This window comes from Pseudophryne corroboree, chromosome 7 (assembly GCF_028390025.1).
Source record: "Pseudophryne corroboree isolate aPseCor3 chromosome 7, aPseCor3.hap2, whole genome shotgun sequence".
NCBI lineage: Eukaryota > Metazoa > Chordata > Amphibia > Anura > Myobatrachidae > Pseudophryne > Pseudophryne corroboree.
This window is the reverse complement of record NC_086450.1, coordinates 257,923,712-257,944,732: the sequence shown is the minus strand read 5'-3', so window position 1 is coordinate 257,944,732 and position 21,021 is coordinate 257,923,712. Positions and strand designations below refer to the sequence as shown.

Genomic DNA, 21,021 nt, shown 5'->3' with positions numbered 1-21,021 from the left:
GGTGCCAACAGGTGCCGGTTGCACCTTTTTAACAGTGCGGCTGCTTTTAAGCTGCCCCAAGCTTTTTCTTTTATGATTTTTTTTTTTTTAAATATATTTAGAGCAAGCAGCACTAGACAGTCCTGACGACGCCAGCTCTGCTGCTCTTCCATTCTCCCACCGGCGCTGCAACACCAGTGAGTGGACTGGTGATTTACGTACAGCAGGTGCCACGGATTCCAGCTAGCAAGCTCTATGGGGACCCAAGACTGCAGTCGGAGGACAGGTAAAGCAGTCCAACCCCGCCCCTGTGTCTTTTATTGCAGTCTCTCCTCATGTCATGAAGAAGGCGCTGATGTGGGAATTGGTCCACCAGGGCATAAAATAATGGCCCTAGCGTGCTTTTTAGAGGCTAGTGGCCCCGGAGGTAAACGTCAACAAGTGGAGGTCAACTCCCCTGGCGGCCTCTCCCCCAGCTGAGAGCATGATTCCACTGCGGCTTCCCGCCTCTGCACTGCTCCTCCTTCACTCTCCTCCCACTGTGAGATGCTTTATGGCAATGTTATTAACCGTGCCAAAGCTGCAGTTCTGCGGGAACACTGTGTCCATTCTCCCTCTATACCTTTTCCAAGGGCCAGCTTATACAGCGCTAAATCCCACCAGCCACTGTGATAGTTTATTTCAGTGCCCATTACAATCTTATATTTTTATATGGATTGTGTATTACTTGGCTAACTCCGATGTCTGACTCAATCACTGTCAGTTATACTTATCCCTTCTGTTCTTGTAACCCTACATACAGGGGTATAGGGGTTCTAGGTACTTAACATTTACAAAATATTTGTGAGGGGTATCACCCTTAAATACTTGCTATACACTTATTGTGTTCTAAACTGTTACTGCTTCTATGTCTTCCAAAGGCAAAGCTACTGCTCCTATGCTGCTCACATGCAAGTCCTGTCCAGCAGGATTATCCCCTCAGGTCACTGTACACGATGTCCTGTGTGCAACTTTCTATATTCCACTTAACCAGTCTGTCCCACCAGCCCCTGTCTAGGACCCACAATGGGTGTCTTCCTTTTCACAGGTTTTGTTGCAGATAGAGGACTGCTTATCAGCTCCTGCTTTACCTCCCCCTATGGGATTCCCACAGCATTTACAACCATCTTTACCAGTCTCCTCTCTGCCTCCTCCCTGGGTGGATGTACTCTCTCACTCAGTCCAGAATCTATCTCAAACTTCTGTCGCCTTTCAGCAAATTTTTTATGGTGACTGACCATTAGCTGCCAAAGCACTTAAGATTTGTTTGGCATCCTCAGAGTCTACACAGCTTTCAGATTCTGACGTATCATCTGGGGAGGCAGATGATACAGATGTCTCTTTCCACGCCTCCGCCTCTGGGGAGGAGGCATGACAATTTACACTGGATGTAGTGTAAGGCATTCAAATCCATTCTGGAAACAGAAGAGGAGGAGCCAGCTTCTAAGTCAAAAGCCCCGTTATTCAAAGCCACAAGTTTGTTAAGGGTAAATTCCCTCTATCAGATCAGCTCACTGATCTCGTGCATAAAACATGGAGTACACCTAGTAGGAGTTTTCAGATACCAAAATGCCTAGCTTATTTTTACCTTCTTCCGTCTGGAGAATGTGCTAAGTGGGATGTTCCTCTTACAGTGGATCCTCACTTTGTGAGCCTGGTTTGAAACGCTACTTTGTCTAGTCCGTATGCACCTTCCCTGAAGGAAGCCACTAATAGAAAAATTTAAACTTGTCTTAAGTCTGTCTGTTCTTTTACACTGACTATAGCCTTGGCCTGGGTGGCTTAGGCTATTGACAAAGGCCCTAGAAGACAGCCTTCCCTCTGATGCTACCAGGGAACAGCTTTTCAGCATCTCCCATATCAGGGAAGCAGCCTTCTGCTTAGGTGAAGCGGCTTTGGATACTGGTCTCCTAGCTTCCGGGGTGTCTGATACCTCTGTGGTCTCCTGCCTTGCAATTTGGCTATGCTCTTGGAAAGCAAATACTGACTCCAAGAATTCCCTCAAATCCTTGCCCTTTGCTGCTGACATTCTGTTTGGCACAGAATTGGCCAAAATAGTTTCTACTCTTAACAGCCTCTAAATCTGTTTTCTTGCCCTCAGCTACTACCCCGTAGCTTAGGACAACTTCCTTTTCGTCCTTTCACTCCCAAGTTAAAGCTGAAGGACAGTCCTTCCCTCGGTAGTCCTCCAACAGACCTGACCAAGGCCCTGGCTCTACAGAATACTATTCAATCTGTCCTGCAGTCAGGGGTTGTAATACCGGTCCCTTCGAACAGCGAGGAACAGGTTTTTACTCTACCCTTTTTCTTCAGAAACCCAATGGGTCTCATTGTCCTCTTCTCAATCTCAAGTCACTGAACAGGTTTATCAGAGTGCCAGGGTTTTGTATGGAAAGCCTCCGCTCCATTGTCCTACTGCAGCAATGTAGCCTGGGGACTTTTTGGTGTCTCTGGACATTCAGTATGCATTCCTGCATGTGCCCGTTACGCTCTCATCAACTGTTTCTCCGGTTTGCTGTCCTCCAACATTTCCAATTTTGGGTACTGCCTTTTGGTCTTTCTACAGCTCCTTGGGTCTTTACCAAAATCATGGCTTTTATGGCGGCCCAGCTTCGTCAGCGGTGGGTCAGAATACTCCTATACATGGACGAACTGCAGATTCTGGCACACTCTCCGGACATTCTTCAACGTAGTCTTCAGATGCCCAATTGCTTCATGAAAAGCACAGCTGGCTCATCAACTGGAAAAAGGACTCGCTGACTCCTTCCCAGCAGATGTGGCATCTGGAAGCTCTCCTGTATTCTCAGGTACAAAGGATTTTCCTACCAGCAGACATTTCCGCACTGTAAATGTGAGTACGCACGTTACTTCACAGTTGCCAATTATCCATTGACTTAGTAATTCCGGTCTTGGGGTCTATGGCTCCATCTTCGACATGGTGGAATATGCCCAATTCCACTTTGTGCCCCTTCAACATCTGATCCTCGCCAGGTGTAATGGACAAAATCATCTGATCAGGTCCCAGACGATGGTGCTCTCCGGAAGTTTGCCTGTCCATCTTCTGGTGGCTACAGACGTCCTACTTAGACAGTGGTGGCCCCTTCTGGATTCCAAATTGGGTGCTCCTAACCATGGATGCCAGCCTCCACGGGTGGGGTGCAGTGACCAGCCGCACTCCTTTCTGGGCCATTGGGTTCCCACCGACAGTTGCTTGCCAATCAATGTCCTGGAACTTCGAGCTGCCTTCAGAGCACTCACTCTGGCATGGATGTTCTCCAGGGGAGGACTGTCCAAGTACAGCCCGTCAATGCCACTGTGGTGGCCTACCTTAATCATCAGGGGGACACTAGCAGGAAGTGGTGCACATTCTCAGATAGGCCAAACACCATCTTCGGGCCATCCTCAACTGGGAGGTGAACTTCCTCAGCCGTCATGACGTCCACGCAGGAGAATGGGCTCTACATCCAGAAGTATTCCAGACTTTGGTGGACTAATTGGGCCTACCGGACGTGGACCTCTTGGCCTTACGACACAACCACAAAGTTCCCATGTACAGTTCCAGGACAAGAGACCCTGAAGCATCCTTCATGGACGCTCTGGCAGTGAAGTGGGCCTTTCATCTGGCGTACCTCTTCCCTCCCAGGGTTCTTCACAAATTCAAGCAAGAAGGGGGGCACTGTTCTGTTGATAGCTCCGGCAAGGCCCAGGCGCCATTGGTTCACCGATCTACAGAGTCTCTCCATGGACACTCCCACTCCCATTTCCACTTCCTCTGCAACCATACCTGTTGTCTTAAGGTCCCTGTCTGCTCCCGGACCTAGCTCGTCTGTCTTTAATGGTGTGGCCCTTGATTCATCCCTCCTAACATCCAAAGGTTTCTCCCACTCTGTGATTCAATCAATGCTGAGGGCACGGAAGCATGCATCAGCCTGTATCTATTACAGAGTTTGGCACACTTACTTCCAGTGGTGTGCTGCAAGACTCTGGCCATCTGGTTTTTCCAGGGCGTTTGCCTTTCTCCAACCTGGTTTAGATCTCTGGCTCGGGCTGGCATATCTGAAAGTGCATGTCTCTGCTCAGTCGGGCTGGATCCAGCGAAGAATCGCTCCACTGCCTAATGTTCGAACCGTTCTTCAGGGTGTCTTTTGCATTCAACCTCCCCTTGTCCCTCCACTGGCTCTGTGGGATTTGTTTTTAGTTCTCAAGGCTCTACAGGAGCCCCAGTTTGAACCTCTGGACTCAGTGGACCTCAAGTGGCTGACAGTGAAAACACTTTTTCTTTTCTTTTGGCCATTGCCTCTGGTCGGAGGCTGTCTGATTTAGGGGTGCTGTCTTGTCACTACCTCTTTCTGATCTTTGACCTGGACAGGGTTGTTCTACAGGCCCATGCCTGTTACCTCCCCAAGGGGCTATCTGACATCCACCTTAACGAAGATATTGTGTTTCCGGCATTCAGATTTACGTGGATTGTACAGCTCCATCCGTAAAATGGACTTCCCCTCTTTCTACAAGTGGGGCTGGCCAGCTAACATGCAGACTCTGGCCAGATGACTTTGCATGACTATCTCATAGGCTTACACGCAGGCTGACCTCCCTGTACTGGATACAGTCTGCACATTCTACTCACTTTGTGGGTCCTTTGTGGGCAGTCCGCCGTGGTCTTCTGTCCACACCTTTCTGAGGTTTTATGACTTTGATACCTTTTACCTCTCAGGATGCTTCCCCTGGGTGCTGGATTCTCCTCTCTGCTCAGGAGCGTCCCCTCCCTTATGAAAACTGCTTTGAGGCATACTCAAGGTATTCCCTGCTGAGAATATGGACCCTGAATAAGAAAATAAGAGTTATGGTAGACTTAACAAATGTAACTCGCTTTTTTTTTCTTTTCTTCGAGGTCAGTAGGATCCACAGGGTGACCATCCTGACAATCCTGGCTTCTATGGGTTTCTTCTCTTAGCCACTGGTTCCCTTCTCTATTGTGTGAGAGTGTGTTTCTAGTGTGATCCAGTTTTCCTTCTCTCCTATCCTGCTCCTGCCTTGGGCTTGTTCACAAACCTGACTAGCCTTGGCTGGGGGAGGGGTTTAGTGTAGGAAGGACCGAAGTATCCTGGGAACTCAAAAACTTTAACTGTCTGGTGACCAGTACTCTCCAACCACCTACACCCCAAGTTATTCCCTGTGTATCCTACAGACCTCAAAGAAACCGTTAACTATGGCAGTGGTTCTCAAACTCGGTCCTCAGGACCCCACACAGTGCATGTTTTGCAGGTCTCCTCACACAATCACAAGTGAAATAATTAGCTCCACCTGTAGACCATTTAATATGTGTCAGTGAGCAATTAATACACCTGTGCATCTGCTGGGATACCTGCAAAACATGCACTGTGTGGGGTCCTGAGGAACGAGTTTGAGAACCTATGAACTATGGTATGTCTACCATAACTTTTATTTTCAAAATCCTTTCTCTTTTCTATTTTTAGAAACTTTTCAGCTAGTTTCTGTAAATCTGCCAAAGTCAACGGAACAAGAATCTGAAGCCAAAGAAGTGGCACTAATATTTGACGATATAAGTCAGTCACCAAAATGTACAGCAGTTGGAAGAGATGTGAGTCATATTGTACTACTGTATTTCACTTTCCTTCATCTGGGGACACTTCTTGACCGTGAAGAATATTGAGGGTTGAGGAGCCAGCACTTAATGAGTTAACTAAAGATATATAAGCTCTTCTTGTCCTACCCCTTTCACAGTTTTCATTAAGTGCCGAAAGATGTAGTTTAGTACTAATTAGCTTGAGATGTATGATTTTTTTTTTTTAAGTTAACATGTGCATCCTAGTCTAACTGCAGTGTGGAAAATACGTATTGTTGGCAAAAAAAGATGACCGACATTAGCAGAATCACTCTTGCCAGGCATATTGCGCTGCATGGCTTACTGAGCATAGATGTACGAGGACACATCTATTTATACACACAAACACATACATACAGTTGGGCCAAAAAGTATTTGGACAGCCACCGATTGTTCAAGTTGACCCACTTAAAAAGATGAGGTCTGTAATTAACATCATAGGTACACTTCAACTGTGAGAGACAGAATCTGAACCAACTACCCCCCAGGAAATCACATTGGATGATTTTTAAACAATTTACTTGTATGTTCTTGTGGAAAATAAATATTTGGACACCTACCTGGCAGCAAGATTTCTGGCTCTCACAGACCTTTTACTTCTTCAAGAAGCTCTTCTATCCTCCACTCGTTACCTGTATTAATGGCACCTATTTGAACTAGTTATTTCTTCTCCTTCTCCTTCCTCTTCCTCCTCTTCTCCATCTTTCTTCTTCCTTCTCCTCCCTCTTCCTCCTCCTTCTTCTTCCTCCTCCTCCTCCTCCTTTCATTTCTCCTTCTCCCTTCATTTCTCCTTCTCCCTTCATTTCTCCTTCTCCCTTCATTTCTCCTTCTCCTTCTCCCTTCACTTCTCCTTCTCCTTCTCCCTTCACTTCTCCTTCTCCTTCTCCCTTCACTTCTCCTCCCTTCATTTCTCCTTCTCCTTCTCCCTTCATTTCTCCTTCTCCTTCTCCCTTCACTTCTCCTTCTCCTTCTCCCTTCACTTCTCCTTCTCCCTTCACTTCTCCTTCTCCCTTCACTTCTCCTCCCTTCATTTCTCCTTCTCCTTCTCCCTTCATTTCTCCTTCTCCCTTCACTTCTCCTTCTCCCTTCATTTCTCCTTCTCCCTTCACTTCTCCTTCTCCCTTCACTTCTCCTTCTCCTTCTCCCTTCACTTCTCCTCCCTTCATTTCTCCTTCTCCTTCTCCCTTCATTTCTCCTTCTCCCTTCATTTCTCCTTCGCCTTCTCCCTTCATTTCTCCTTCGCCTTCTCCCTTCATTTCTCCTTCGCCTTCTCCCTTCATTTCTCCTTCGCCTTCGCCTTCTCCCTTCATTTCTCCTCCTTCTCCCTTCATTTCTCCTCCTTCTCCTTCTCCCTTCATTTCTTTTTCATCCACTAGGGGTCACTGGAGTACTCTTGGGGATATGGACGGCTTCCACAGGAAGTAGGCACTGAATAAATTAATTTTGGAACTATACCTCCCCTCCATATCCCTGAGTACCTCAGTGTTTTTTCTGTGCTCGACACAGTTAGTAGGCTTGTGGCTTTGCTGCCACAGAGGTCCACATTTCATTGGATTTTTTCTAAGTTTTTTCTTTTTTCAACGATTTACCACATCCCTTCCCCCCTTCCAATAGGCGTGGGTCCGGGATAAGTGAAGGCTGCTTTAGCAGCTGTGGGTGTCGGACCTCTCTAAAAAGAGCTCCCTCACTACCACCTGCAGGACTAAAACCTGCAGTAAAGGCTGGGCGGAACTTACAGAGAAGCCCCGTCATAGCCCTCACCACAGGGTCCAGGTATGTTGAACGGGGCGGTCAGCTCACGCTGCCGCCCCACTGTGTGGGATACTGTGTGTGTGGCCCAGGCACTCGATGCCGCTTCGGGCTCCCTCTCAAGAGTGCTTCAGGATCTCTTGCACTTACATGGGCTATTAACCAAAAAGGTTGGTGGTTCAATCCCACCCAGGGATGTAATTGACCTTGTGATCAGATTTTAAGCATGGGGGGGACACACAAATGAGAGTCAAAAGGCAGGTTTCTTAGCCTAGTGAGTAACTTTGCTGCCACAGTGATGTTCCCTGCACACAGAAATGTCAGGGTCACTGGATAAAATCTCATGATTCAACTCTTATTGATAAGGGAATACAGCAGCGCTGCATATGTATTACAAAAGGCTATGAAGTCTTTGTTAAAACAAGATTAACCATGTTTCCTGTTGTATTTCCAGAATTCCTGTTACATCTCTCCTCCATTGAAGGCGCAGGGGTGTTAAGGGGAATTTGGGAGCAGGCATATGGCTGGCGTGCACTGCACTTGGCCAGATATATATTTACAGAGACACCTTAGTGCTATTTACTGAGTCGTGCAAGTTGTCTGTTTTTTTTTTTTTTTTTGTATCGTCTGTCTGCAATTACTAATAAGCAGTTTCCCTGCCATGTCTAAAACATGGATATACATAATTTATATCATAACTGTTTATAATGATATCCTAAAGACTGCAAATCTGAATCATGGTTGTGGCAGCCAAATACTGGCTTTGTTGAGTGCTATAACAATTGGTCAGCACATGGTGCTTATAAAACAGTATCTGTGGAGCAGTGTGAGTTCACTCACCTGCAGCAGCTTAGGCTTAATTCACTTGGCCACACCACACTGGATACGCCCAATCTCATCTGATTTTGGAAGCTAAGCAGTGTTGGGCCTGATTAGCCACCTGGGAGTACAAGGTGCTGTAGGTATTTTTAATCTACAGCCACACCACACTGGATACGCCCAAACTCATCTGAGCTTGGAAGCTAAGCAGGGTTGCATACTGTTTTGCCATCTGGGGGAAACTGGTGATCCAACTAGATTGCATACTAATACATGCTAGTTTAAACTGTTAAAAATAGCTCAGTTTGGGCTTACACTATCAATATAAACCTACCATAGGTTTTACAGTCAGGATAGCTCTCCAGAGCGCGCTCCCGGCGCCGGCCACTAGAAGGGCCCATTAACTAAGCTGTGGTCAAGCAGCAGTCATCTCAGGTTTTAAGCCTGTGCGAGGTCACATTTAGTTTCAGACTTGTAAAAATGTGTTATACCTGTGTATCAGGATATGTGTATAGGGGTATATATATATATATATATATATATATATATATATATATATATATGTGTGTATATATATATATATGTGTGTGTGTGTGTGTGTGTGTGTATATATATATATATATATATATATATATATATGTATGTATGCATATATATATATATATATATATATATATAGAATATATATATTTATTAAAGTCTGAACATGTGTGAATATACATTGTTGTATGTATGTGTGTGTGTGTATGTATATATATATATATATATATATATATATATATAATATGCTGACATTAAAAGTCTATTTTGCAGTAAGCAAGAATAATTGGTCAGCACTTAGTGCTTATTAACAGTATCTGTTGAGCACTGCAAACATGGCCACACCGCAGCAGCTTTTGCTTATTGTTTTTACAGGTGGCTCTGTAGCCAAGTGGTTAGGCTTTCCGGCCACAGTGAACATTGTGTTTGCATGGACACTGGTTCAGATCCTGGTTTAACAGGTGTTTAAAAAAAAAAAAAAAAAAAACCATGGTAGGACAACTTTTTCTTTTGATGTTACTTCCTGGTTCTTTCTCGGAAGTTGCTGCCCTACAACACTTAGACTCTGGAGGAGCGGGGTGTTACGAGTTTAATTTATTAATTGTTTTTGTACAGCATGACTCTACAGGAAGATTCACTATTGCTGGTAACCACATGCACGGCAATGCAGGTTTATACACACGTTACTTCCGTGGTGTACTTACTGGTTGGAGTACATGATCTCTTGCACTTACATGTGCAGCAGAGTACTGCAATGGAAGCATGCTGGGCCCATAACCCAGAGGTAGGCAGATTGAAACTATCCTCTGCTATATGCATTTATGCATAATCAAACAAGCAGCTTCGCTGCAAAGTCGGTCACACAGTGTGTCGGACAAATACGAATCTGGGCCAGTGGCTCGTTTAAGTTGCCGTGATCGTATAGTGGTTAGTACTCTGCGTAAAGACTGCACAGACAGTTTCAGTTACATTGTTGCGGTCGATTTGCCGCCAGCCCTCATAGCACCAGGCCAGTGCGTCAGGTTCTCAGCGAAGGCTGAACAATTTCCAATCAGAGACAATTGCATTTATTGGGTGTTTTACTACATATCGGAGTATACCCTACACAGCAGTAGGGCTGTTGCTTCGCCCTGCTTTGGTAAGGGTTTGAGGTAACAAGGCTGTAGTGGCAGGGCATTCCAGTTCAGGTTTGCCCTAAATAAAGACCACCTTACACTTCTTGCTGCCTACAGCTTCTTTGGACGTTGGCAGTTGGTTCTTGCGTTTTCAGCTTCGCTAGTAGCGCATAACGTCCACTTTGGCTACGTTCCTAACAGGCGGAGTCGGATTCCAAACGAGATAGATCGCAGACCAAGTGGGGAGGAAAATCTGATTTCCTACCATTGTCTACGCGAATTCCTGAATGATTCCGTCTCAACGACTTCAATTCCTAGGTATGATTCTCAATACGGTAAATCAAAGAATTTACATACCCGAACAGAAAGTACAGGTCATTCGTCATCTGGTACAATTAGTGCTCAGGCCACGCACAGTCTCGGTTCACTTGTGCATTCGCCTTTTAGACAATGGTGGCGGCTTTCGAAACGCTTCAGTTCGGAGGACTTCACTCACGTCCTTTTCAATTGGATGTGTTCGCACAGTGGTCGGGCTCGCATCTGCAGATTTACTGCAGAAGTGAGGTTGTCTCCAAGGGCCAGAGAGTCTCTACTCTGGTGGCTCAAAGTACAGAATCTAACCGCAGGGAAACGGTTCGGTGCCTGGAATTGGATAATTCTCACGGCGGACGCAAGTCTCAGAGGTTGGGGAGCTGTAGTTCAAAATTATCAGCTCCAGGGTCTCTGGGCGGATCACGAAAGATTGCTGTCTATAAATGTCCTGGAACTCCGGGCAATTTACAATGCGCTACTACAAGCAGTGCACAGGCTGCAGGCTCATGCTGTTCAGGTGCAGTCAGACAATGCGACAGCAGTCGCATACATCAACAAACAAGGAGGAACGAAAAGCCGTATGGCAATGCGGGAGGTACAGATGTGTCCACGTGCATCTTTGCTGTGTCCCGTCATGTATGGCACGGTTTTGCATGCTATATACTCAGAGATTTAGTCATGTCTTGTGTTTTTTTCTTAATTTGCTTCCTTAATATGTTACTTTATACATATTCTTTTATGGCAAACAAAAATTTTAAAATTCATCCACTCACTTCTCATGAAAAACAGTTTAGCTGTGTTTTGCATGTTGTGCCAAATTTGTAAAAAAAAAAAAAAAAAGCAAAGATGTAGCAGTCACATCTGTAGCTTGAATCCTCTATTGGGCCGAGTATCACCAAATGATATTGTCGGCAGTAGTCATTCCGGGAGTGGACAACTGGGAGGCGGATTATCTCAGCCGTCTGAATTTTCATCCAGGAGAATGGGCATTAAATCCAGAAGTATTTCACATGCTGGTCCAGAAGTGGAGTTACCCGCAGGTGGACCTGATGGCATCTCGCCACAATCATCAAACGCCCTAGGTCGTGTCCAGAACGAGAGATCCAAAGGCAGTGGCGGTGGATGCTTTCACAATCGCGTGGCCATACAGTCTCGCGTATCTATTTCCACCGTTTCCGCTGCTCCCTCTGTGGCTAAAACGGATCAAAGGAGAGTCCGTCACAGTTATACTGGTGGCGCCTCTTTGGCCTCGGAGAGCTTGGTTCTCGGATCTCCGCGGTCTACTCGCAGTCGGTCTTTGGCCGCTCCCACTATGTTCTGACCTGTTACAGCAGGGTCCGTTCCTTTTACCCGATTTAGCGCGGCCGCGTTTGACGGGGTGGCTGTTGAGACAGCCCTCTTAAGAAGAGAGGGCATTCCAGAATCGGGTATTCCAACCATGTTACGAGCTAGGAAGCCGGTTACGGCAGCTCATTATTACAGAATTTGGCGTGCCTAGGTTAGATAGAGGTCTGAGTTTATCCACACTAAAAGTGCGGATATCGGCGTTGTCCATTTATTTTCATAGTAGATTGGCCCTATTGCCGTCGGTTCACACCTTTTATGCAGGGTGTCCTCAGAGTTCAGCCTCCATTCACTCTACCTACTGCGCCATAAGACTTGAATCTGGTTTTTAGATTTCTTAGTCTTTTTATTATGAACCCTTACAACAAGTGGATATTAAATTTCTCACTTGGGAAAATAATGTTTCTTTTAGCCTTAGCGTCAGCAAGGCGTGTTTTGGGTGCTTTGTCGTGCAAACCTCCGTATTTAGTGTTTCATGATGACAGAGCGGAATTCCGAGCGAATTCTGCTTTTCTACCAATGGTAGTGTCATCTTTTCACATCGATCAACCAATAGTAGTTCCTATGTTAACAGGAGACTCTGGTAGGTTGGATGTGGTACGCGCATTACGCATTTATGTATCCCGAACGTCGACCGTTCGTAAGACGGATACGTTGTTTGCTGTCTATGATGCTGCCAAGATGGGTTGGCCAGCTTCTAGGCAGACCTTATCCAGTTGGATTAAAGTGACCATACGTCAGGCTTACCTTCATGCTAGGTTACAGCCGCCTACATCGATAACAGCTCATTCCACACGTGCTGTGGGAACATCATTGTCAGCGAGTCGTGGAGCTTCTACGACACAGCTTTGCCGGGCGGCTACATGGTCTTCGGTGCACACGTTTGTGCGCCTCTACAAGTTTGATACGTTTGCGGCATCAGCATCTAGCTTTGGCCGCCTAGTGTTACAGGTGCCAAACAGCTCTCCCGCCCACGGGGTGGAAACTTTGGTACGTCCCAAGAGTACTCCAGTGACCCCTAGTGGATGAAAAAGAAAATATGATTTTGGTACTTACCAGGTAAATCCTTTTCTTTGAATCCATAGGGGGCACTGGACGCCCACCCAGAGCAGTTTACCTGGTTTGGGGTAGGTTCAATAGATCTTATGGTAACACACTTTCACCGACTGGTTCAGATTAACAAGTTATGGTGTCAACTGGTTAGTTGTCAGTAATGTTGGGTCAACTTTATTGTTGTCCGTTATGTTATATGTAATGCTCCATTGTCAACCTCTCTATCGCTCCTGTTCGGCTCAGTAAAAAACACTGAGGTACTCAGGGATATGGAGGGGAGGTATAGTTCCAAAATTAATTTATTCAGTGCCTACTTCCTGTGGAAGCCGTCCATATCCCCAAGAGTACTCCAGTGCCCCCTATGGATTCAAAGAAAAGGATTTACCTGGTAAGTACCAAAATCCTATTTTCTCCTTCGCCTTCTCCCTTAATTTCTCCTTCGCCTTCTCCTTCTCCCTTAATTTCTCCTTCGCCTTCTCCCTTAATTTCTCCTTCGCCTTCTCCTTCTCCCTTCATTTCTCCTTCGCCTTCTCCTTCTCCCTTCATTTCTCCTTCGCCTTCTCCCTTCATTTCTCCTTCGCCTTCTCCCTTCATTTCTCCTTCGCCTTCTCCCTTCATTTCGCCTTCTCCCTTCATTTCTCCTTCGCCTTCTCCCTTCATTTCGCCTTCTCCCTTCATTTCGCCTTCTCCTTTCATTTCTCCTTCTCCCTTCATTTCTCCTTCTCCCTTCATTTCTCCTTCTCCTTCTCCCTTCATTTCTCCTTCTCCTTCTCCCTTCATTTCTCCTCCTTCTCCTTCTCCCTTCATTTCTCCTTCTCCTTCTCCCTTCATTTCTCCTTCGCCTTCTCCTTCTCCCTTCATTTCTCCTTCGCCTTCTCCTTCTCCCTTCATTTCTCCTTCGCCTTCTCCCTTCATTTCTCCTTCGCCTTCTCCCTTCATTTCTCCTTCGCCTTCTCCCTTCATTTCTCCTTCTCCTTCTCCCTTCATTTCTCCGCCTTCTCCCTTCATTTCTCCGCCTTCTCCCTTCATTTCTCCGCCTTCTCCCTTCATTTCTCCTTCTCCCTTCATTTCTCCTTCGCCGTCTCCCTTCATTTCTCCTTCGCCTTCTCCCTTCATTTCTCCTTCGCCTTCTCCCTTCATTTCTCCTTCTCCTTCTCCCTTCATTTCTCCTTCTCCCTTCATTTCTCCTTCTCCCTTCATTTCTCCTTCTCCCTTCATTTCTCCTTCTCCCTTCATTTCTCCTTCACCTTCTCCTTCTCCGTCTCCCTTCATTTCTCCTTCTCCCTTCATTTCTCCTCCTTCTTATCCCTTAATTTCTCCTCCTTCTCCTTATCCCTTCATTTCTCCTCCTCCTTATTCCTTCATTTCTCCTCCTTCTCCTTATCCCTTCATTTCTCCTCCTTCTCCTTATCCCTTCATTTCTCCTTCTTCCTTCATTTCTCCTTCTCCCTTCATTTCTCCTTCTCCTTCTCCCTTCATTTCTCCTTCTCCTTCTCCCTTCATTTCTCCTTCTCCTTCTCCCTTCATTTCTCCTTCTCCATCTCCCTTCATTTCTCCTTCTCCCTTCATTTCTCCCTTCATTTCTCTTTCTCCTTCTCCCTTCATTTCTCTTTCTCCTTCTCCCTTCATTTCTCCTTCTCCTTCCTTCTCTCTTCAGTTCTCCTTCTCCTTCCTTCTCCCTTCAGTTCTCCTTCCTTCTCCCTTCAGTTCTCCTTCCTTCTCCCTTCATTTCTCCTTCCTTCCTTCCTTCATTTCTCCTTCTCCTTCCTTCCTTCCTTCATTTCTCCTTCTCCTTCCTTCTACCTTCATTTCTCCTTCTCCTTCCTTCTCCCTTCATTTCTCCTTCTCCTTCCTTCTCCCTTCATTTCTCCTTCTCCTTCCTTCTCCCTTCATTTCTCCTTCTCCTTCCTTCTCCCTTCATTTCTCCTTCTCCCTTCATTTCTCCTTCATTTCTCCTTCTCCCTTCATTTCTCCCTTCATTTCTCTTTCTCCTTCTCCTTCTCCCTTCATTTCTCTTTCTCCTTCTCCCTTCATTTCTCTTTCTCCTTCTCCTTCTCCCTTCATTTCTCCTTCACCTTCTCCCTTCATTTCTCTTTCTCCTTCTCCCTTCATTTCTCCTTCACCTTCTCCTACTCCCTTCATTTCTCTTTCTCCTTCTCCCTTCATTTCTCTTTCTCCTTCTCCCTTCATTTCTCTTTCTCCTTCTCCCTTCATTTCTCCTTCACCTTCTCCCTTCATTTCTCTTTCTCCTTCTCCCTTCATTTCTCCTTCACCTTCTCCCTTCATTTCTCCTTCACCTTCTCCTACTCCCTTCATTTCTCCTTCTCCTTCCTTCTCCCTTCATTTCTCCTTCTCCTTCCTTCTCCCTTCATTTCTCCTTCTCCTTCCTTCTCCCTTCATTTCTCCTTCCTTCCTTCCTTCATTTCTCCTTCTCCTTCCTTCCTTCCTTCATTTCTCCTTCTCCTTCCTTCTACCTTCATTTCTCCTTCTCCTTCCTTCTCCCTTCATTTCTCCTTCTCCTTCCTTCTCCCTTCATTTCTCCTTCTCCTTCCTTCTCCCTTCATTTCTCCTTCTCCCTTCATTTCTCCTTCATTTCTCCTTCTCCCTTCATTTCTCCCTTCATTTCTCTTTCTCCTTCTCCTTCTCCCTTCATTTCTCTTTCTCCTTCTCCCTTCATTTCTCTTTCTCCTTCTCCTTCTCCCTTCATTTCTCCTTCACCTTCTCCCTTCATTTCTCCTTCACCTTCTCCCTTCATTTCTCTTTCTCCTTCTCCCTTCATTTCTCCTTCACCTTCTCCTACTCCCTTCATTTCTCTTTCTCCTTCTCCCTTCATTTCTCTTTCTCCTTCTCCCTTCATTTCTCCTTCACCTTCTCCTACTCCCTTCATTTCTCTTTCTCCTTCTCCCTTCATTTCTCCTTCACCTTCTCCTTCTCCCTTCATTTCTCTTTCTCCTTCTCCCTTCATTTCTCCTTCACCTTCTCCTTCTCCCTTCATTTCTCCTTCACCTTCTCCTACTCCCTTCATTTCTCCTTCTCCTTCCTTCTCCCTTCATTTCTCCTTCTCCTTCCTTCTCCCTTCATTTCTCCTTCTCCTTCCTTCTCCCTTCATTTCTCCTTCTCCTTCCTTCTCCCTTCATTTCTCCTTCTCCTTCCTTCTCCCTTCATTTCTCCTTCTCCTTCCTTCTCCCTTCATTTCTCCTTCTCCTTCCTTCTCCCTTCATTTCTCCTTCTCCTTCCTTCTCCCTTCATTTCTCCTTCTCCTTCCTTCTCCCTTCATTTCTCCTTCTCCTTCCTTCTCCCTTCATTTCTCCTTCTCCTTCCTTCTCCCTTCATTTCTCCTTCCTTCTCCCTTCATTTCTCCTTCTCCTTCCTTCTCCCTTCATTTCTCCTTCCTTCTCCCTTCATTTCTCCTTCTCCTTCCTTCTCCCTTCATTTCTCCTTCTCCCTTCATTTCTCCTTCACCTTCTCCTTCTCCCTTCATTTCTCCTTCACCTTCTCCTACTCCCTTCATTTCTCCTTCTCCTTCCTTCTCCCTTCATTTCTCCTTCTCCTTCCTTCTCCCTTCATTTCTCCTTCTCCTTCCTTCTCCCTTCATTTCTCCTTCTCCTTCCTTCCTTCTTCTCCTTCCTTCTCCCTTCATTTCTCCTTCTTCCTTCTCCCTTCATTTCTCCTTCTCCTTCCTTCTCCCTTCATTTCTCCTTCTCCTTCCTTCTCCTTCTCCTTCCTTCTCCCTTCATTTCTCCTTCTCCCTTCATTTCTCCTTCTCCTTCCTTCTCCTTCTCCTTCCTTCTCCCTTCATTTCTCCTTCTCCCTTCATTTCTCCTTCTCCTTCCTTCTCCCTTCATTTCTCCTTCTCCTTCCTTCTCCCTTCATTTCTCCTTCTCCTTCCTTCTCCCTTCATTTCTCCTTCTCCTTCCTTCTCCCTTCATTTCTCCTTCTCCTTCCTTCTCCCTTCATTTCTCCTTCTCCTTCTCCCTTCATTTCTCCTTCTCCTTCTCCCTTCATTTCTCCTTCTCCTTCTCCCTTCATTTCTCCTTCTCCTTCTCCCTTCATTTCTCCTTCTCCTTCTCCCTTCATTTCTCCTTCTCCTTCCTTCTCCCTTCATTTCTCCTTCTCCTTCCTTCTCCCTTCATTTCTCCTTCTCCTTCTCCCTTCATTTCTCCTTCTCCTTCTCCCTTCATTTCTCTTTCTCCTTCTCCTTCCTTCTCCTTTCATTTCTCCTTCCTTCTCCCTTCATTTCTCCTTCTCCCTTCATTTCTCCTTCCTTCTCCCTTCATTTCTCCTTCCTTCTCCCTTCATTTCTCCTTCCTTCTCCCTTCATTTCTCCTTCTCCTTCCTTCTCCCTTCATTTCTCCTTCTCCCTTCATTCTCCTTCTCCTTCCTTCTCCCTTCATTTCTCCTTCTCCTTCCTTCTCCCTTCATTTCTCCTTCTCCTTCCTTCTCCCTTCATTTCTCCTTCTCCTTCCTTCTCCCTTCATTTCTCCTTCTCCTTCCTTCTCCCTTCATTTCTCCTTCTCCCTTCATTTCTCCTTCTCCTTCCTTCTCCCTTCATTTCTCCTTCTCCTTCCTTCTCCCTTCATTTCTCCTTCTCCTTCCTTCTCCCTTCATTTCTCCTTCTCCTTCCTTCTCCCTTCATTCTCCTTCTCCTTCCTTCTCCCTTCATTTCTCCTTCTCCTTCCTTCTCCCTTCATTTCTCCTTCTCCTTCCTTCTCCCTTCATTTCTCCTTCTCCTTCCTTCTCCCTTCATTTCTCCTTCTCCTTCCTTCTCCCTTCATTTCTCCTTCTCCTTCCTTCTCCCTTCATTTCTCCTTCTCCTTCCTTCTCCCTTCATTTCTCCTTCTCCTTCCTTCTCCCTTCATTTCTCCTTCTCCTTCCTTCTCCCTTCATTTCTCCTTCTCCTTCCTTCTCCCTTCATTTCTCCTTCTCCTTCCTTCTCCCTTCATTTCTCCTTCTCCTTCCTTCTCCCTTCATTTCTCCTTCTCCTTCCTTCTCCCTTCATTTCTCCTTCTCCTTCCTTCTCCCTTCATTTCTCCTTCTCCTTCCTTCTCCCTTCATTTCTCCTTCTCCTTCCTTCTCCCTTCATTTCTCCTTCTCCTTCCTTCTCCCTTCATTTCTCCTTCTCCTTCCTTCTCCCTTCATTTCTCCTTCTCCTTCCTTCTCCCTTCATTTCTCCTTCTCCTTCCTTCTCCCTTCATTTCTCCTTCTCCTTCCTTCTCCCTTCATTTCTCCTTCTCCTTCCTTCTCCCTTCATTTCTCCTTCTCCTTCCTTCTCCCTTCATTTCTCCTTCTCCTTCCTTCTCCCTTCATTTCTCCTTCTCCTTCCTTCTCCCTTCATTTCTTCTCCTCCTTCCTTCTCCCTTCATTTCTCCTTCTCCTTCCTTCTCCCTTCATTTCTCTCCTCCTTCCTTCTCCCTTCATTCTCCTTCTCCTTCCTTCTCCCTTCATTTCTCCTTCTCCTTCCTTCTCCCTTCATTTCTCCTTCTCCTTCCTTCTCCCTTCATTTCTCCTTCTCCTTCATTCTTCTCCTTCTCCTTCCTTCTCCTTCATTTCTCCTTCTCCTTCTCCCTTCATTTCTCCTTCTCCTTCTCCTTCTCCCTTCATTTCTTCTCCTTCTCCTACTCCCTTCATTTCTCCTTCTCCTTCCTTCTCCCTTCATTTCTCCTTCTCCTTCCTTCTCCCTTCATTTCTCCTTCTCCTTCCTTCTCCCTTCATTTCTCCTTCTCCTTCCTTCTCCCTTCATTTCTCCTTCTCCTTCCTTCTCCCTTCATTTCTCCTTCTCCTTCCTTCTCCCTTCATTTCTCCTTCTCCTTCCTTCTCCCTTCATTTCTTCTCCTCCTTCCTTCTCCCTTCATTTCTCCTTCTCCTTCCTTCTCCCTTCATTTCTTCTCCTCCTTCCTTCTCCCTTCATTTCTTCTCCTCCTTCCTTCTCCCTTCATTTCTCCTTCTCCTTCCTTCTCCTTCATTTCTCCTTCTCCTTCCTTCTCCCTTCATTTCTCCTTCTCCTTCCTTCTCCCTTCATTTCTCCTTCTCCTTCCTTCTCCCTTCATTTCTCCTTCTCCCTTCATTTCTCCTTCTCCTTCCTTCTCCCTTCATTTCTCCTTCTCCTTCCTTCTCCCTTCATTTCTCCTTCTCCTTCTCCCTTCATTTCTCCTTCTCCTTCTCCTACTCCTTCATTTCTTCTCCTTCTCTACTCCCTTCATTTCTCCTTCTCCTTCCTTCTCCCTTCATTTCTCCTTCTCCTTCCTTCTCCCTTCATTTCTTCTCCTCCTTCCTTCTCCCTTCATTTCTTCTCCTCCTTCCTTCTCCTTCATTTCTCCTTCTCCTTCCTTCTCCCTTCATTTCTCCTTCTCCTTCCTTCTCCCTTCATTTCTCCTTCTCCTTCCTTCTCCCTTCATTTCTCCTTCTCCTTCCTTCTCCCTTCATTTCTCCTTCTCCTTCCTTCTCCCTTCATTTCTCCTTCTCCCTTCATTTCTCCTTCTCCTTCCTTCTCCCTTCATTTCTCCTTCTCCTTCTCCCTTCATTTCTCCTTCTCCTTCTCCTACTCCCTTCATTTCTTCTCCTTCTCCTACTCCCTTCATTTCTCCTTCTCCTTCCTTCTCCCTTCATTTCTCCTTCTCCTTCTCCCTTCATTTCTCCTTCTCCCTTCATTTCTCTTCTCCTTCTCCTTCATTTCTCCTTCTCCCTTCATTTCTCCTTCTCCTTCCTTCTCCCTTCATTTCTCCTTCTCCTTCCTTCTCCCTTCATTTCTCCTTCTCCTTCCTTCTCCCTTCATTTCTCCTTCTCCTTCCTTCTCCCTTCATTTCTCCTTCTCCTTCCTTCTCCCTTCATTTCTCCTTCTCCTTCCTTCTCCCTTCATTTCTCCTTCTCCTTCCTTCTCCCTTCATTTCTCCTTCTCCTTCCTTCTCCCTTCATTTCTCCTTCTCCTTCCTTCTCCCTTCATTTCTCCTTCTCCTTCCTTCTCCCTTCATTTCTCCTTCTCCTTCTCCCTTCATTTCTCCTTCTCCTTCCTTCTCCCTTCATTTCTCCTTCTCCTTCCTTCTCCCTTCATTTCTCCTTCTCCTTCCTTCTCCCTTCATTTCTCCTTCTCCTTCCTTCCCTTCATTTCTCCTTCTCCTTCCTTCTCCCTTCATTTCTCCTTCTCCTTCCTTCTCCCTTCATTTCTCCTTCTCCTTCCTTCTCCCTTCATTTCTCCTTCTCCTTCCTTCTCCCTTCATTTCTCCTTCTCCTTCCTTCTCCCTTCATTTCTCCTTCCTTCTCCCTTCATTTCTCCTTCTCCTTCCTTCTCCCTTCATTTCTCCTTCCTTCTCCCTTCATTTCTCCTTCTCCTTCCTTCTCCCTTCATTTCTCCTTCCTTCTCCCTTCATTTCTCCTTCTCCCTTCATTCTCCTTCTCCCTTCATTTCTCCTTCTCCTTCCTTCTCCCTTCATTTCTCCTTCTCCTTCCTTCTCCCTTCATTTCTCCTTCTCCTTCCTTCTCCCTTCATTTCTCCTTCTCCTTCTCCCTTCATTTCTCCTTCTCCTTCTCCCTTCATTTCTCCTTCTCCTTCTCCCTTCATTTCTCCTTCTCCTTCTCCCTTCATTTCTCCTTCCTTCTCCCTTCATTTCTCCTTCCTTCTCCCTTCATTTCTCCTTCCTTCTCCCTTCATTTCTCCTTCTCCTTCCTTCTCCCTTCATTTCTCCTTCTCCTTCCTTCTCCCTTCATTTCTCCTTCTCCTTCCTTCTCCCTTCATTTCTCCTTCTCCTTCCTTCTCCCTTCATTTCTCCTTCTCCTTCCTTCTCCCTTCATTTCTCCTTCTCCTTCCTTCTCCCTTCATTTCTCCTTCTCCTTCCTTCTCCCTTCATTTCTCCTTCTCCTTCCTTCTCCCTTCATTTCTCCTTCTCCTTCCTTCTCCCTTCATTTCTCCTTCTCCTTCCTTCTCCCTTCATTTCTCCTTCTCCTTCCTTCTCCCTTCATTTCTCCTTCTCCTTCCTTCTCCCTTCATTTCTCCTTCTCCTTCCTTCTCCCTTCATTTCTCCTTCTCCTTCCTTCTCCCTTCATTTCTCCTTCTCCTTCCTTCTCCCTTCATTTCTCCTTCTCCTTCCTTCTCCTTCATTTCTCCTTCTCCTTCCTTCTCCCTTCATTTCTCCTTCTCCTTCCTTCTCCCTTCATTTCTCCTTCTCCTTCCTTCTCCTTCATTTCTCCTTCTCCTTCCTTCTCCCTTCATTTCTCCTTCTCCCTTCTTTCCCTTCCTTCTCCTTCATTTCTCCTTCCTTCTCCTTTCTCCTTCCTTCTCCCTTCATTTCTCCTTCTCCTTCCTTCTCCCTTCATTTCTCTCTTCCTTCTCCCTTCATTTCTCCTTCTCCTTCCTTCTCCCTTCATTTCTCCTTCTCCTTCCTTCTCCCTTCATTTCTCCTTCTCCTTCCTTCTCCCTTCATTTCTCCTTATCCTTCCTTCTCCCTTCATTTC

At 46.0% G+C, this 21,021-nt stretch overlaps 1 protein-coding gene across 4 annotated transcripts in view; it reads left to right on the top strand.

Moving 5' to 3' along the window:
• The window catches only part of WDR75 (WD repeat domain 75), a 1,043,598-nt gene that overhangs the window by 159,389 nt on the left and 863,188 nt on the right, over positions 1–21,021 (top strand). For all 4 annotated transcript variants that reach the window (XM_063934110.1, XM_063934109.1, XM_063934108.1 and 1 more), the window contains exon 5: positions 5,496–5,620. In XM_063934110.1, the coding sequence (XP_063790180.1) occupies positions 5,496–5,620 (125 nt within the window). The remainder of the gene's footprint in view (positions 1–5,495; positions 5,621–21,021) is intronic.